Raw genomic sequence first — 12,965 nt, 5'->3', positions numbered from 1 at the left:
GCGCTTTCGCGTCGCCACGCTGTGGACAGGTTAGGCCCGGAAGACGCCGCGCCGCCGCCGCCCTGGGGAGGCCCCGAAGGGGGCGGGCGGCGCGCGCACGTGGCCGGCCCGGCCAGAGGCCGAGGCGGGGGCGGGGCCGACAGCGGAGCCGGACGCCGGGCCTTTAAGAGGGCGGGGTGGGCGGGGACGGACGCGAAGACCCAGGCACCGGGGAGGCACAGGCCCCGCCCCGGCCCGGCCCGGCCCCGCCCCGCAGGCCGCGCCCCCTCCCCCGCCCCGCGGCCCAAGCCTTCTCCGGCCGCCACTGGGCCGCCGGCGGGACGCCTGGGGCGGCGCGCGCAGGAGGAAGTGCGGCCGGCCGCGGCCCGGGCACAGCCCAGACGCCCGAGTCGGAAACGCGGGCCGCCGCGTCTCTATCTGCCAGGTGCGCGGGGCTGGAGGCGCAGTCCTGGGCCGTGGCCGTCGCGCGCCGGCCGGCTTTTCCTCCCGCTCGCCCCGTCCGCCCGGCCTCCTGGCGCCCGGGGCCCGCACCGCCAGCTGCCCTGATCCGCCCGCCGCGCCCCCTTCCCGCCCCCCGCGAGTCCCGGCCGGCGGCGAGCTGATGTCTTGAGCTTGCCGCCCGCGGGCTGTGCGCCCGGCCGGGGGCTGCCTGGGAAGTTGGGGCGAGGCGTGCCGGGTATGCGCCATCACCATGTCCCGCCTGGGCTCGTGGCTCGATGAGGTCCAGTGGCTGGTCTTGGTGGCTCTCTTCGTCGTGGCCCTGGGCACGGTGGGCCTGTACCTGGCGCAGTGGGCGCTGGCCAGGGCGCGACCCCGCTCCCGGAGGCGGGCGGCGGAGCCTGGAGACTGCCAGCGCCCTGAGTCGGATGCGCTGCTCGCCTGGATCCTGACTCTGAACAGCTGGAGGAGCCAGTGGCAGGCCGCCTGGGTGACCGCCCTGAACGATGAGGCCAAACGGAAGGGGGTGAGTTTCTGTGAGGGCGGCCGTGCTGCGGGGTTGGGCGCGGTGATCGCGGGGTGTCTTCAGGCTCTTCTTCCCCGGAGCCTCGCCATAGCCCTTGACTGCTTCAAGGGGCAGAGCATCCTTGAAAGTTAGAAAGACCGTGGAGACGAGGACCCTCGATGGGGAATGAAGGTGGAGTGATTAGGTTTTATTAACCTGACGTGAAGCCTGCCAGAGGGACAGCCTGGCTGTTGGAGGGACTTGTCCAGGGGCCACTTCCCCTTTGGCTCTTACCTGCCCTTCCTGGCCGGTGTCCCAGGTGGTTTCCCGTATTCGCCTGGACACTGGACCGCTTTTGCACCTGATTTATGAATCACTCTGAACCAAATATGCTTCCATCTATGGAACTGAGTTTTACCCAGAATGTATTACCCAAAGGTTTGCACGTAAAATTAGTGACCATTGAGGGCCAGCTACTGGCCAGACGTGTGTTGGGGGCTTCAGGTACATTTGATCGTCTCTGAATCCTCACAGTTCCTGAGCAAAGGCGTCCTCAGCATTTTAGATGTGGGGGAAACTAAGGCCTGGAGAGGTTAAGTAGCCTACCTAAGGTTACACAGCCCATGGGTGGCAGAGCTGGGATTTGAACCCAGTTACCTGCTGGTTGGGATAGTTCTCCTTAAACCATTCTGCCTGGCTCCCTGACGTTTCCTGATTGGCTCGGAACCTGTGATTGCCTTGAAATGAAGCTTCCTGAAAACTCAGGGGCTTAGTCTGAACTCTGCTGCCTCGGGCACCTGTGGTTGTGTTCCTGGTCTAGTTAATGACTGGGTGGCTTATTGTTACTTCTTGCCTGGAGAATCCCATGGATGGAGAAGCCTGGTAGGCTACAGTCCATGGGGTCGCAAAGAGTCGGACACGACTGAGCGATGGAACGGAACGGAAGGCATCTTGGTTTAATGATGCGCTCCTCTTGTCTGCTGTTTCTAAATATTCCATAGGAGGCATGAAGGCCTGGTGGGTCTGCGGCCCTAAGCCTTTGCCAGTCCTCCTTGCTCCCAGGTGTACACGCTCCTCCACCTGCTTGGGAACTCAGTTGGGGAAGCCCATGGCCTTTTGCTTTGGAAACAGCAAATGCTGTGTGTCTAAGCTATCAGCCTTCAGAATACTCCATGGTGAGCCCTCTGTCTGGTCCTTGTGCCATGGCCTTGACTCATGTAGCCATGGATCTTAAAAACAGAAAAGCTTTGAGTGCGAATGAGCATAAATCCAACAAAAGACCATGTTCTGAACCCTGGGGGAAAAATAACCATGTCTTTTGGATGAAAAAAGCCTTCAAGGTCATTTGACTTCCGTCTGCCCTGGTGCCTGGAGTCTGTGCCCCCGCTGCCAGAACTGGACAGCTCTTCAGAGGAACCACCCCATTTCTGGTGGGAGCCCTGAAGCCCCGTGACCTCACCTGGACAAGCAAACACAAATTATTTCCCCATGAAGCTGCTGTCATTGACCCCTGGTTGACCGGGTGTCCTGGGCCTGGGTTCCGGAGCTGAGTACACTGCAGGCTGGAGTTGTGAGCGGGTGACTGTCTTATCTCAGCTGGAAGAGATGGGGGCGTGATGTGGGCCACTGATTCTGCTTCTCAGCCTTTTCTGAGCTGATCTGTAGGGTCCTGTTGTCATCCTGGGGCCCTGGAGAGAGTCAAGCAGAGGCACAACCCTCCCTCCTGTAAGTCTGGGACAGTCCTGCTTAAACCATTCTGCCTGGCTCCCTAACATTTCCTGATTGGCTCAGAACCTGCAATCGCCTTGATTGGAAGCTTCCAGATTACCTGTGTGCCTGGAGGGCTGAGAGAAGAGGAAATCTCTGCCCTGGAATTTGTGGGCAGCCCTTAGAGTAACTGGAGCAAATACCTGAAGGTTTCGGATGAAGACCTTTCTTCCTGCTCGCTTGCATCTGAGTGGGCGGAGGCCTCGGCTGGGGGCTGGAGTTGGGGGAGATTTGTCTTATTTGCCTGTCCTCTGCTATTCACCAGGCACTGCAGAATCTTAGACACTAGTTTTTCCAGAGCTCCTGCCTGGAAGGGACAATGATGTTCTGAGTATAAGCTCAAGGCAGCTCTAAGTCTTCTCTGATAGCAGTTGGGTCTGAGTGTGGTGTCAGGTGGCTCTGTGTGTGTGTGTGTGTGGTGTGTGTGTGGTGTGTGTGTGTGTGTGTCACTCTGCTCTCCCTGGTACCTGGACGTGTTGCTTGATTTGAATTCAAATGGAAGGTTCTGCAGGCTCATAGGATCTGGGTAGCTCCTACTATGGCCTTGGCACGCCCCCTGCCCTGTCCTGGGCCATCCTGGTTGCAGCACTGACTGTGGGTGAGCAGGCCCTGGTGTTTTCTTAGTGGGTGTCCTGACCTGGCAGCCAGCCCTGCAGGACTCTCCCTCTGTCCTCCCTTCAGCTCGATTCCCACTAATCCCCGATTAGGGTTGACAACTCCAAGTCCGCATTCGGCGTAGCGAGCCAGCTTAGCGGCCCCCTCCTGCCCCCACCCTGTGCTGTTGTCTGTTTGCCCTGGCCCAGGAGGATACCACTCCTGTCACTGGGGGATTGGCAGTAACTCAGTCATCTCTAGCATCTTCTGTGCAAGGTGGAGTTCTCTCCTGAGTGGAGCAACTCCTCTCATCCTATTTTACCCCAGCTCGTATCTTAGGACTACAAGGCACCCTAAGCCCTTCTAGCAGCACCTCTTCCTTCTGCAAAAGGGGAGACAGAGGACTATGAACTGGAGAGACTGCCAGTGTTGAGCTAGACCCAGGGCCAGGGGTCTTCATGGTTCATCTACACCTGCAAGGGATCATGGTCCCCCATGGGCAGCAAATTTGACTTTGAGACTCAAATATTTCCTTCAGTTGAGGTCCAGCAAGAAAGGATCAAATGGAACGATTGTTAAACACATCATCCCCAACAATGGGGCTCCTGTCTCCAGGGAGTTAAAGTTGGTTAGTAACTTGTGGAGTCTCCTTTGACCCTGGATGACCAGTGACTGAGGCAGGGCAGGTTCCTTGTATCATGGGGTCCTGCGGGGTTTTGACCCTCACTCCTTATGATTAGACAGGATGCTGAGTTGGAGAGACAGATGAGGAGAGCATGGCTGCTCTGGCAGCACATGCCTGGTATTTGGGGAACACTGGCAAATTGCCTAGAGACCTTTGAAAGAATATACATGCCTGCCACCTCCCCTACTTCAGACTCAGGGAATCAGCGGGTGTACAGGGAGCCTACTATATGTTTCACAAGTTCCCGAAGCTAGCTCTTCACTAGAGAGAAGCTGCTGGACACACACAGTGTCCATAAGCCAGCCAGCAGTCAGTCAATCAAAGTCCCCCCATCCAACAACACGTCTCCACGCTGGCATTGCAAACACCGGACATCAGCTGATCTGATCTCAGCTCGGTCCATGAGAACAGGAAGATCCCAGGATTGGTTCAGTCACCAACGTGGGGACTAATGCCCTGTTATCTGAGGGCAACAGTGAAGGTTTTCCCTTTGCATTTGTGTGAATATTTACAAAGTGGTTTGGGGTGACATCACCCCAGCAGCAGTCCACACCCTTGACACCCACCACTGACTCTGGGGCTGCTCTTTCCACAGCAGGTCACCAGCTTTGAAAGCCAGAGCCCATGGTCCTGAGACCCTTGCCCACAGGCTGGACAGAGCCTCCCTCCCAAGGCTGATACTGTTGGGACTACATGCGGGGAGCAGCGGTCTGAGAGCGAGCACCGTGTTCTGGACTTGTCTGGGAATGGGTTGCTTGAGTAGGCCCAGGCCCTGGTGGGGAGGGTCATGAAGCTGTTTGTTTCTTTAGTCCTTTGCCCCAGGATTCTTTTCAGAGGAATGTTCTAAATGTAGATGACCAAGACTGTAGAACAATTTGTGGTCTTCATAAAAAAGGAAAAAAGATGCCGTGTGAACTTAAAAACATGGTATTAATAGCTCTGACTTGTATATGAGCTCCAGCAATTTGAGGAGTAAACACAGTGGTAAGACTTGGAGGTTTCTTGTTCTGTAATGAGCTTCCTTCAAGTGCTGCTCACAAAAATTCAAGGTCCTTGAGCACCGATGGTGGCCACAGTGTAAGAGGTCAGCTGGTAAGAATGGGAAGGTGACCTTGAGTCGAGTCACCCTTCACCTGACCCTCAAATTACTCTCCTTTCTGTTGCTCAAACATTCAGGGTTCTTTCCTGTGTGGGGTCTTCCCACAGGGCATTCCTTCTGTCCCCAACACTTATTCAATCTTTGTCCTGACACTTTCGAACTGTGGTGCTGGAGAAGACTCTTGAGAGTCCCGTGGACCGCAAGGAGATCAGACCAGTCCATCCTAAAGGAAATCAACCCTGAATATTCATTGAAAGGATTGATGCTGAAGCTGAAGCTCCAAAACTTTGGCCAACTGATGCGAAGAACTGACTCACTGGAAAAGATCCTGATGCTGGGAAGACTGAAAACAATAGGAGAAGGGGGTGGCAGAGGATGAGATGGTTAGATAGCATTACCGACTCCATGGACTTGGATTTGAGCAGACTCTGGGAGATGTTAAAGGACAGGGGAGCCTGGCGCACTGCAGTCTATGGGGCTGCAAAGAGTTGGACGTGAATGAGCAACTGAAAAACAGCAGCAGTGTTTCAGGTCTCAGAACAAAAATCCCTCCTCCCCATTTTTTGGTGAATGCTGCCCCATTCCCGCCCCAGCAGCACTGTGTGGTCACTGGTGCCCTCATCAGCTCCCAGGATTGTGAGGGAGGCCAGAGCTCTGTCCATCCAGGCGCAGCCCACCTGGCGCCCAGGGCTGAGCTGTCTCAGGGCATGAATAACAGCCCCTGTTAGAAACTTGTCACTGAAGGGGAGAAACTGGTGATGTACATCAGCCTGTCTGGACTCAGGCCTCCCCTGCTTGGGAGCTGGCCAAGCCTGGGCCAAACAAGCTGTTTAATGTGCTTTGTTTTTCACTTCTAAAGCATCACCCTAAAGGAGGCTCACTGATGACTCTGCAGATTGTCTGTGGAAATGAGGAAGAGATGCCAGTTCAGGTTGTTCTCTGCGCTCACCCATTCTCTCAGCAAGACGGGATTTCAGGGGAAGGAAGAGTGGGTGTAGTGTTAATGTCAACTAAAATGCAGCCAAAAGCTAACTTCCACTCCCGCCAGCCCCTCTGGATTGTTGAGGAGGGAGGGGACCTCTTGAGCTGCTTGGAAGAGCTGTGTGTTCTCTGCTTAGGTTGGAAGGCAGCTCTGGGGCTCTGTGACCTTGGGTAAGCCCTGACCTCTCTGTGCTTCATCTTTGGAAGAGGATAACTTTGGGTTCAATCTGGGAAACAGCATCTAGTCCAGCTGAGATGAGATCTGTGTGAAGCCTTTAGCCAACAGGGTCAATAAGATGGGCTGCTTTCTTGTAACATCCCCTTAAAAAAAACTTAAAATTTTTTTACTGCTTCTAGATTTAGAGAAAAGTTGTAAAAACAATTCAGAGTGTCTATCCTTCCCTTATCCAGCCTACATAACCATCAGTTCAGTTCAGTTCAGTTGCTCATTCGTGTCCGACTCTTTGCGACCCCATGAATCACAGCGCGCCAGGCCTCCCTGTCCATCACCAACTCCTGGAGTTCACTCAAACTCATGTCCACAGAGTCGGTGATGCCATCCAGCCATCTCATTCTCTGTCGTCCCCTTCTCCTCCCGCCCCCAACCTTTCCCAGCGTCAGACTCTTTTCCAGTGAGTCAACTCATCGCATGAGGTGGCCAAAGTATTGGAGTTTCAGCTTTAGCATCAGTCCTTCCAATGAACACCCAGGATTGATCTCCTTTAGAATGGACTGGTTGGATCTCCTTGCAGTACAAGGGACTCTCGAGAGTCTTCTCCAACACCACAGTTCAAAAGCATCAATTCTATGGCGATCAGCTTTCTTCACAGTCCAACTCTCACATCCATACATGACCACGGGAAAAACCATAGCCTTGACTAGACGGACCTTTGTTGGCAAAGTAATGTCTCTGCTTTTTAATATACTATCAAGGTTGGTCATAACTTTCCTTCCAAGGAGTAAGCGTCTTTTAATTTCCTGGCTGCAATCAGCATCTGCAGTGATTTTGGAGCCCCCCAAAATAAAGTCTGACACTGCTTCCACTGTTTCCCCATCTATTTCCCATGAAGTGATGGGACCAGATGCCATGATCTTTGTTTTCTGAATGTTGAGCTTCAAGCCAACCTTTTCACTCTCCTCTTTCACTTTCATCAAGAGGCTTTTGAGTTCCTCTTCACTTTCTGCCATAAGGGTGGTGTCCTCTGCATATCTGAGGTTATTGATACTTCTCCTGGCAATCTTGATTCCAGCTTGTGCTTCTTCCAGCCCAGCGTTCCTCATGATGTACTCTGCATATAAGTCAAATAAGCAAGGTGACAATATACAGCCTTGACGTACTCCTTTTCCTATTTGGAACCAGCTGTGAAAAGAAGAGAAGCGAAAAGCAAAGGAGAAAAGGAAAGATATAAGCATCTGAATGCAGAGTTCCAAAGAATAGCAAGGAGAGATAAGAAAGCCTTCCTGAGTGATCATTGCAAAGAAATAGAGGAAAACAACAGAACAGGAAAAACAAGAGATCTCTTCAAGAAAATTAGAGATTCCAAGGGAACATTTCATGCAAAGATGGGCTCGATAAAGGACAGAAATGGTATGGACCTAACAGAAGGAGAAGATATTAAGAAGAGGTGGCAAGAATACACAGAAGAACTGTACATAACCATACAGAGCCCAATAATCAGAAACAAGAAATTACATTGGTACAATGTTACTATAATTCAAAGAACAATGATATTAACATTGTAACAGTATACAAAATTAACATTAGTACAATGTTACTATGATTCATAGCACAATGATAGTAACATTGTAACAGTATAAGCATTGGTACAATATTAGTGTGATTCATAGTACAATGATATTAACATTGTAACAATATAAAAAATTAACATTGGTACAGTGTTACTATAGTTCATAGTACAACATTAAAATTGTAACAGTATAAGAAATTAACACTGGTACAATATTAGTGTAATTCATAGTATAATGATATTAACATTGTAACAGTATAAAAAATTAACATTGGTACAATGTCACTATAATGTAAAATTTTTAAATTTATTTTTATTTTTGGCCGTGCTGGGCTGGGCTTTTCTCTAGTTGCAGAGAGCTGGGGCTACCCTCTGTTTGCAGTGCATGGGCTCTAGGGCACACGGGCTTCAGTAGTTGCAGTAGGTAGGCTCAGTATTTGAGGTTTCCGGGCTCTGGAGCACAGGCCCAATAGTTGTGGCACACGGGCTTAGCTGCTTTGAGGCATGTGGAATCTTCCTGGATTAGGGATTAGACCTGTTTGCTGCATTGGTAGGTGGATTCTTTACCACAGCGCCAATTCATAGTACAACGATATTAATGTTATTCTAATGTAAGAAATTAACCTTGGCACAATGTTACTATATTTCATGGTACAATGATATTAGCCTTGTAACAATAAAAGAAATTAACAAAACATTTAAACTAAACTGAAGACCATTTGATTTCACTTGATTTCCACCAGTATCCTTTTCTTGTTCCAGGGTCCCGTTCAGGTCCCACATTTGTTGAGTTGTTGCTTTGTGCTTGTCGCCAGTAGTCTTTAAGAATTTCCCGGTCTTCCCTTGTTTTTTCATGACCTTGACAACTCTGAAGAGTATTGATTGCTGTTTTGCCAAATATCCCTCAGTTTGGTGTTTTGCACAATTGGACTGCAGTTCCACAAACCACAGACAGAGGGATGTGCCCCTTTGAGTGCACTGTTTCATGGGTTTATGATGTCAGCGTGGCTTGCAGTGGGGACTGTGGCCTTGATCCCTGTGTTAAAGGTGATTTCCACCATTTCTCTCCTTATATCTTATGTCTCCCTTACCCTTTCTCCCTATAGTTAACAAATGTCTTGGGGAGATACTTTGAGACTGCACAAATCCTGTTACTCCTCGCACTTTTGCACGCTGATTTTGGCGTCCATGTATCTAGTCTGCAGCACTTCTGTGGAGTTTGCCTGATGGTGATTTTATCTTTTTCTCTCTTTCCTTCCGCATTTATTCATTGGTATTCTGTTGCAAGGGAGAGCTGCCACTTCTATCCCATCTGTACATTTTATTGAGTATTTACATAAGTGTGTGCTCATGGATGTTTACTTTATTCCATGGGTTACAATCCAGTGTGCATGTGCTCAGTCATGTCCGACTCTTTGCAGCCCCAGGGACTATAGCCTGCCAGGCTCCTCTGGCCATAGAATTTTCCAGGCAATAATACTGCTGTGGAATGCCGATTCCTTTTCCAGGGAATCTTCCCAACCCAGGGATCGAAACTTCGTCTCTTGAGTCTGTTGCCTCTCTTGCATTGGCAGGTGGATTCTTTACCACTGTGCCACTTGGGAAGCCCCTATGATCCAGCACCATCGCTATTTGTTTGGTTGTTTAAACTGTTCTTGTTTTGGCCATTAGAAGCTCTTTTGTGTTCTTCCCTCTCTCTATATATATATAATGCTATATATATATATATATATATATATATATATAATCATTTCCTTGATGGTTCTGCAAGATGTTTGCTGTAGACTCATCTTGTATTTTCTTCTTCTCTGGCCCTGGATTCAACCATTTCTCCAAGCAGCTCTGATTCCTTTTACTAAAGAATTATTTAGAATATAAGATTTGGGCATGAGGGGTGCTTATTACTGCTGGAGTCTCATTGCTTCTAGACCCGCTTAGTGAACAGACCTAGGAAAGATATGTGTGGATGGCACATATTCATGTAACACGTCTCTCTGCCTCTATCTTCAAAATCATGACTATGCTGACACCCCTTTTCATACTGTTGGAGAAAGGATTGGCAAACCATTCCAAATATCCTGGCTTACAACTCAACATTAAAAAAACTAAGATCATGGCATCTTGTCCCATCACTTCAGGCCAAATAGATGAGGGAAAAATGGAAACAGTGACAGATTTTATTTTCTTGGGCTCCAGAATCACTGCAGATGATTACTGCAGCCATGAAATTAAAAGACACTTGCTCCTTGGAAGGAAAGCTATGACAGAGCTGGATAGTGTGTTAAAAAGCAGAGATATCACCTTGCTGACAAAGGGCAATATAGTCAAAGCTATGGATTTTCCAGTAGTCATATATGTATGTGAGAGTTGGACCATAAAGAAGGCTGGGCACCAAAGAATTGATGCTTTCAAACTGTGGTGCTGGAAAAGACCCTTGAAAGTCCCTTGGATGGCAAGGGGATCAAACCAGTCAATCCTAAAGGAAATCAACCCTGAATATTCATTGGAAGAACTGATGCTGAAGCTCCAATACTTTGGCCACCTGATGCCAAGAGCCAGCTCATTGGAAAAGACCTTGATCCTGGGAAGGATTGAAGGCGGGAGGAGAAAGGGGCCACGGAGGATGAGATGGTTAGGTGGCATCACCGACGTAATGGGCGTGAGTGTGAGCACACTCTGGGAGGTGCTGACGGACAGGGAAGCCTGGTGTGCTGCAGTCCGGGGGGCCACAAGAAGCTGGACATGACTGAGCCACTGAACAGCAAATACTGATAACCCAGACTCCAGGTCAGCGGCACAGAGTTCATTTTCATCTTCCCCTTTCCTTATCTCTAGCTTCCTCCTCCAAGAGCGAGGCATCTGGGACTCACTGTCTGTAACATGCTTATTTGGTCAACTCCAGCGTACGTATAAAGTACTTTTTGAATTGCTGACCTATGCCCCCATGAGAAACACATTTCCTGACTAGATTCTCGCGTTTATACGCAGCCAGGATCCTGTTTTCCACAGTTTCTCGGGTTCAATCTGTTTCCTGCCCCTTCTGGCAGTTGTGTTCTTTACTTGTGCAATTACGTTTGTGTTCTATCTGGGGCTCCTCCCACATCCAGGTTTTTCAAAACTCCATCTTTAGCCCGTGATTTGGGATGCCACTCTTGCCACTGACTGTTTCCATCCATGTTGGGGTCTGTTCTGGATGTCCGGTGTTAGCCCCACTGGTCATCTGTGTGTTCATGTGCTGGCACTACACACTTGGAATCACTGAGGTTCTGTACCTGCATGCATGCTAAGTCACTTCAGTTGTTTCTGACTCTTTGTGACCCTATGGACTGTAAGCCACCAGGCTCCTCTGTCCATGGGATTATCCAGGCAAGAATACTGGAGTGGGTTTCCATTTCCTACTCCAGGGGATCTTCCCGACCTAGAGATCAAACCCACATCTCTTCCATCTCCTGCCTTGCAGGCAGATTCTTTCTCACTGTGCTACCTGCAAAGCCCACAGAGGTTCTGTAGTGTCTTAATGTCCAAGAGAGCTAGTGTCTTGTGTTTCTTTCTCAGTTGTTATCCTGGCAATTCCTGCCTGTTGCTTTTCCTTGTAGATGTAAAGTCTTTCTTTGGTCTGAGTGGGGTTGAGTCTGGAATGAGGCTGCCTGCCCATGGACAGAGTGCAGAGATGCAGGGATTTTGCTGCACACAGTCGGCTCTCTGAAACTCCAGGATCAATCAGAAAGGAAAGGGGAACTTTTGGGTCCTCATTTTAACTGAATTATGTATTTTCTTTGTAAGCCTGCCTCTTGACATTAACTTCCCTAGCAGAATATCTACAGGGTTTTCATTCAGAAGGTGCCATGGGCAAGAGGGTATAGAAGGCACCTCCTGATGGGCAGGGGCAGGAGGTGACATCCAGGCTGCTTAAGTCTACCTGGTCTCTTCAGGCTGGTATAGAAGGTACCTTGTTTCACATGCAGTCCCAGAAGCTGTGGGGCTTCCCTGGTGGTACAGTGATAAAGAATCCGCCTGCAATGCAGGAGACACAAGAGGCATGGGTTCTAGCCCTGGGTGGGGAAGATCCCCTGGAGGAGAAAATGCAACCCACTCCAGTATTCTTGCCTGGAGAATCCCATGGACAGAGCAGTCTGGTGGGCTATAGTCCATGGGGTCACAAAGAGTTGGTGGTGGTCTAGCAGCTGTAATGACTCCCGTGAGGGGTCGGTCTCCTGCCTACCATTGCACTCTGTGCTGGGGCCACTCTTTCAACCAGGAGGCCTGGCACACAGGGCGTTGTCATCCCCAAGCCACTGGCCAGCAGGTCGCACCAAAACAAGCTCTAGCCATGGAGAACATCCGCAGAGCAGCCCCCAAGTCATGATTTCATCACTCTTGAGAAGCAGATTTAATTCTCCCCTGATGGTTTGTAGAGGTGAGATGGATGTCGCTAAGACAAGACGAGGTTAGGAGAACGTCAGTGACAGTGTTCTGTGCCTGTAAGTATACGCTGCATCACTGGGAATTCTTAAGAAAAAGCCCTGGGCTGACTTCATTCTTGCTCGTCCCCACTGCACTTGCCAGGAGAGCTTTGCTGCCATTTGTACCATTTCTATCCCCCACCCTTGATCTTGCCTTGCAGTTGGAACTGGCTCATCACAGCTGGGAGTCTCGGAAATAGATGAGATGTGGTGGGGAGCTGTGGGGCTGAGTCTCTTTTTTAAATACATGATCAGAACTCACTTGATGATGATGGGCTTTCTGGAGCGTGTCAGGAAGAGAGTTTAAGGAGAGTTTCGTTCCAGGGTCGTATCGTTGGCGTACGTGTTTAGCCTCACAAGAGAACTTATTTTTTAAAAAACTGAGACCTGGTTGGTAATCCAAGTCCTGATTTATTCTTTCATAAAGCATTAGTCTTATTGCCTTGTGGTCATATTAATTGATTTGCATGTCTTGCGTTGAAGATTTTAATTGCAAGAACCAAAATTTAATGCAGAATTTTAATGCAAGATTTTAATTGCAAGAACTTGTCACCTGCCAGAGTGACAAACCGTGGAGGACATTTCTGGGAGGGTATGAGAGGATGTGGAGAGCTGAAGGTGGAGTTAAACCAGGAGACCATGGAGGGCAGGAGCCTGGCAGCTCGGGGGGGTCCTCAAAGCAGGG

General features: G+C 49.9%; 1 protein-coding gene across 2 annotated transcripts in view; it reads left to right on the top strand.

Moving 5' to 3' along the window:
* The first annotated feature begins 288 nt into the window (after positions 1–288).
* Positions 289–12,965, top strand: part of C2CD2 (C2 calcium dependent domain containing 2) — a 70,761-nt gene continuing 58,084 nt past the window's right edge. For both annotated transcript variants that reach the window (XM_055414382.2, XM_088834603.1), the window contains exon 1: positions 289–964. In XM_055414382.2, the coding sequence (XP_055270357.2) occupies positions 692–964 (273 nt within the window). In that variant the 5' untranslated portion in view covers positions 289–691. The remainder of the gene's footprint in view (positions 965–12,965) is intronic.

The sequence above is a fragment of the Moschus berezovskii genome, chromosome 1 (genome assembly GCF_049115385.1).
Source record: "Moschus berezovskii isolate FMDL1 chromosome 1, NW_MosBer_1.0, whole genome shotgun sequence".
Taxonomy (NCBI): domain Eukaryota; kingdom Metazoa; phylum Chordata; class Mammalia; order Artiodactyla; family Moschidae; genus Moschus; species Moschus berezovskii.
This window is presented reverse-complemented; position numbering and strand designations above follow the sequence as displayed.